Source organism: Aegilops tauschii, chromosome 7 (assembly GCF_002575655.3).
Source record: "Aegilops tauschii subsp. strangulata cultivar AL8/78 chromosome 7, Aet v6.0, whole genome shotgun sequence".
In the NCBI taxonomy this organism is placed as follows: Eukaryota; Viridiplantae; Streptophyta; class Magnoliopsida; order Poales; family Poaceae; genus Aegilops; species Aegilops tauschii.
Window position 1 is genome coordinate 619,959,458 of NC_053041.3, and position 4,852 is coordinate 619,964,309.

A 4,852-nucleotide genomic window follows, 5' to 3' on the forward strand; every position below is an offset into this window, starting at 1 on the left:
AACTTGCAGTGGAAGGATACCGACAAATCGCATAGCATGGCAATATGGTTATTTCCATGACGCTTCCCTATGGCATGTTCTAGGTACGCTTTTTCTGTGACATTATTTGTATGACATGGGAAAGTGATTGATGTAATGCTCAAGCTTCGTGTTATGATACTATCATGTGATTTCCATTGTTTGTTCTTGCGTATGGATATTTGTGTGCTAGCGTTGGACCTTTATTTTCTTTACTTCTAGCGTAATGTGTTTTAAGGTCACACTTTGGTTAGTCCCATATATTTATGTGAAGGATTGCTGAAATGAACTACAAAATTTGATCGTCGCCTTTTCAGCATTCTTTATGTTTAGCATTCTCCTATTGTAGGTTTGCTATTTGGTAGACAATCATCTACGTACTTAAGAAAATGAAATGTATATTGACTTTTGTTATTTATGTAAGGTCGTAGTACAACTGATAATAATAATATATATTGTGACTATATTACATGCTTGCTAATAATAATACCATCTCCAAACATAGCATTTGCATACTGATGAAATGTAGCCTAAGTTCGAACAAGTGTGTCATAGCGTAGCTTATGAATAATGTACCTTTTCAGATTAGTACATGCCATTTTTTGCCCTGAAACTGTAGGTTATAGAAGCTCTTCTGATATTCTATAGCTCATCTTTCGTTTTATTATATAGGTATTACATGGTTAGTGTTTGTTCAGTGAACGGTCAGCCTAACTAGACCTGAAGCTCATACACATGTCCTATCTCGGCGAGGGCATGTGTTTGTGCATACTCCTCCCTGTTCAAGTGCTAACGCAGACAAATGCATTAATGAATGTCTACTTTGGAACTGTGTATTGTCTTTTTGCTGGTAATATATTTGTGTTAGAACATAACCAATGTTAAGTATTCAAGCAGTCATGTGGCGTAAGCATTGTAAATTTGAACTGTTCAAAATATATACATGATTGAAATTTATTATTTCTAAAATAGACGGGCGCGGCAACGCGCGCCTTCATGGTCTAGTATCCATCAAAACATGCTCATCATAACGTCAGAGGTGTTCGGGCTGAACCATTTTTCACCACCTTCAACATGGTGACCACAAGGTGAGCTTGCGTGCGCTGGTAAGCAATGCTTCGCATTCTCTTTCCTGATCATTGGCATGTGTCTGTGTCTTCGGGTCTGCTGTAGCATTTGTATACTTTATCAGAGCAAGGAAGTTTTATAGGCGAGTTATATACGCTAGACTGCTGTCTTTTTGTTTTGTAAACGACGCTCTGTTTTTGTTCTGTTCTTACAACAATATCATGTTACATTTGGTCAGGGCTGAAGGAATGCAGAATTGGGTTGCTTAATTAGTTAATTAATTAATGAACGGGCCAATTCAGATTTGGGTTGCTTAATTAACTCTAGGAGCAGGAGAAATTCGATTGCTAATTGCGTATTGTCACTGTCATGCGTAGTGGCGACATTGTGTTGGTGAAATGGTAATGAAGCCTGCATGATACCATGTTTATTTTTTAATTCCCTGAAAAAAACTTGTTAGCCTTTTGGTGTATGAAAAGCGTGTGGTTCTTGTTACTGTAGCATTTTGTATTGTTGCACGCTTTATATGCAGCAGCATTACAAGTGAGAGAAGAAAGAAATATTGTTTCAGTTGAGAGGTGCATTATTTTTCTCTCACCAAACACTGCATTTTTGTTTTGTAAGGGAGCACTAGTGAACAAGCTCATTCTTTTTCCTTGGCTTCCTGTTGTGATGTCACTTCACTTGTCACCTTGCTTAATATCCCCATTGGCTGCCTCGGGTGCTTTGTCTTTGTCTTTGCCTTTCTTCACCTCTGTCTCCTCTTTCTCCTTGGCTTTCTTCGCTTGAGCCTCCTCTGCCTCCTTCACCTTGGCCGCCGCCGCTTCCTCCTTGGCCTGCTTGAGCGCCTCGATTAGGCCTATCAAGCACACATCCGGGTCCCTCTTTTTCTTCTTCGACATGGGCATCAGGTTCTCTGCAACGTCAGCGGGCGACATGTCGGTCTCCTCGAGCAGGCGCTGGACTTCCCCAAACAGCTCGTGCTCAATGACATCTAGGTAGTTCTTGGCGAGCACCTTGAAGCCCTCAAAGCGGCAGTAGGACATCTCGATGTGCTTGTCCATCCTGCCCCGCCGGATCAGCGCTGGGTCCAGCTTCTCCTTGTGGTTGGTGGTGAAGATGATGATCCGCTCACCTCCGCAAGCAGACCACAGCCCGTCGATGAAGTTAAGCAGGCCCGAGAGCGTCACCTTGGTGGCATCGTCCTTCTCTGGCTCTATCGGTAGCTTGGGCTTGTCATCGTTGTCGGAGTCCTTGTTGCTTGAGGCCTTCTTGTCCTTGCGGCGTTTTCCTGTGAAGTCGACGGAGCAGTCGATGTCCTCTATGACGATGATGGACTTGCCCGTTGTCTCGATGAAGAGCTTCCGTAACTCGGTGTTGTTCTTGACCGCCGTGAGCTCGAGGTCGTAGACGTCATAGTCGAGGAAGTTGGCCATGGCGGCGATCATGGTAGACTTGCCGGTGCCAGGCGGTCCGTAAAGAAGGTACCCACGCTTCCATGCCTTGCCGACCTTGGCATAGTATTCCTTGCTCTCCTGGAAGGCCATGAGGTCGTCGATGACAGCTTCCTTCTCATCGGGGTGCATGGCGAGCGTGTCAAAGGTGGCGGGGTGCTCGAAGGGGACATGGCTCCAGACGCTTTTGCCCTTGTAGGGGTTCCAACTACCACTAGCATTGTTGGTGAAGAGGCGGCGTTGGCGGTTCTTCACAGTGACAGCGCGGCCCTCGCCGAGTACGAAAGGAAGGTAGGAGTCAACGACAAGGTCGCGGTGCCGCTGATGGAAGACGACTCGGTAGAAGCGCCTCTCGTCCCCGCCGGGGTATAAGCTGATGACGTTGGCCTTGGACTGCCTCTTGGAGGCGTACCACCAGATGGTGATCCCGGAGAAGTCGTCAGTGACCTCCTCGTGGTCGTCCACGGAGACCCGGAGGTTCTTGCTGTCCTTGCCGAGCTCAGCCTTGAGCTTGCGCGCGCGGCGGGCGCAGGCATCGCTGAGGTAGGCCTCGACGGCAAGGAAGAAGTCGCTGCGCTGGAAGCGCTCGGCGCCGTACTCGGAAATGGTGATCTGGAGGTAGGGATTGAAGAAGGCAGCGAGCTTGGCGGCCCACGTGGTGAGGTAGAGGCGGAAGGTGGGGGGCACGTAGTTCTGCACCACGGACCAGAGGAAGATGACGGTCGCCACCGCCGATCCGAGCCCCGCCCACCTCTCCACCACCGCCGGTGCCATGGCCGGACCTAGCGCTCCTCTTGATATTGTGTGGATGTAAAGCCGTAGTGACCTGGACTGGACTGGACATGCGTGTACATGTTGCGTATATAATGACATGCGTGTGTGGTGATTTTGCTGAAGTTGAAGCTTAGCTAAGCACGTGCTGTCGTGATCGTTGGGGCCGGAGCAGGTGAGGAGAACCGGCGAGCGTTGATCGAACAGTCCATGGAAACGAGATTACTTAATGGATCCAATGGCAAATGCAGACTTGGCTAGCTCAGTTTTGTAGCCAACCAGATGCGTCAGGATTGCGATTGTTAATTGCATCATGAAACATTTTTTAGACGATTGATTGCATCTTGTTACAACAGGCTAGTATAAAATTTTGCATGTGTATTATACAATAGTAGGTAGCTTTGAAACTAATCAGAGATGCATGAGGTCGGCATCGTGCTGAGTCGTCAGCGAGATGAAGCATGGGTGACGATTTGCATGGTGCTGATGACCCCCGAGGACAAGGCACAGTTTAGCTTTTTTTTTTCTTCCCTGGGAAAGGCACAGCTTAGCTGGACGGAAGACGATCGAGGTGGCTCGCTGGGCCGTGAACGAGTACACCGCTCGGTCGGGCGTGTACAAACCACACCGTGCCGAAAGAAACATTAGTACCACACCGCTCGCCACGAATCCTACGTCACGGTCTAAATAGCCTGGTAGTGACCAACCTATTGCCGACGACGCAAGCATATACACCAGCTTGCTGGTCCAGGGTCTGCCGAGGCAAAAAGCAGTCATGACGTACTTCTGGCCGGGCCAGGCCACGGGCCTGTCACCTGAAGTTGCCTTTAACTCAGCATGAGGGGGGCTAAAAGTACGGATTCACGTCAATCTTCTCTTTTCTTCTGAGCCTTCGCTTTTCTTATACCAACATCTATTATAAAAGTTTGAAGTACAAGCTATTTCAAACATATTAAAAATTATATGAATGTCATTGGGCCACCAAACGATCACTATATCGTTGTCAGAACGGCTCACTGAGAGCCTTCATTTTTCAGCCTCTGCTATTCCTATGTTACTTCATTTGCTGAGATTTTAATAGAACTCGACCTTTTGGTCATCCGGAAATTAAGAAATGACGATTTCTTTTAAGGAAAATCATAAGCTTTATTACGGAATAATAGTTGGCAAATATACGATTATAAGGCTATCAACATTTTTTTGAATCTGGCTATCAACATAGGTTAGAACATTATACTCCCAATAACAGCGGGACCTTGTGCGCACGCGCGCACGCACACACACTTATTTGGGTCAATTCATCGGCAACACCACTGAAATTTCTTTTTTTGACGGAACCTCGTCAAAGGGCGGGGAGCTCCCGCATTGCATTAAGAAGAAGAGAATTGGTCCAGTTAATAAGGGAAACCGGACCTAAAAACCGTACATGGCACGGTTAATCAAGGAAAACCGGCGAAGACCACACACACCCGACTAGCACTCAAGGAACATCGTCCGAGCCGGATACAAGAGTGCCTAGGCCCAAGACCATCGACAACACA

General features: G+C 47.2%; 1 protein-coding gene across 1 annotated transcript; it reads right to left on the reverse strand.

Annotated features, from left to right (window-relative positions):
* Positions 1–456: 456 nt before the first annotated feature.
* LOC141027870 (AAA-ATPase ASD, mitochondrial-like) lies at positions 457–4,306 on the reverse strand. The gene has a single exon (XM_073505416.1). It carries the CDS (start codon positions 3,411–3,413, stop codon positions 1,767–1,769), a length of 1,647 nt encoding a protein of 548 aa, XP_073361517.1. The 5' UTR covers positions 3,414–4,306; the 3' UTR covers positions 457–1,766.
* Positions 4,307–4,852: the final 546 nt, after the last annotated feature.

Coding starts and splice junctions, on each gene's coding strand:
- LOC141027870 (XM_073505416.1), bottom strand. CDS start 3,413: ATGTCATTATATACGCAACATGTACACGCATGTCCAGTCCAGTCCAGG.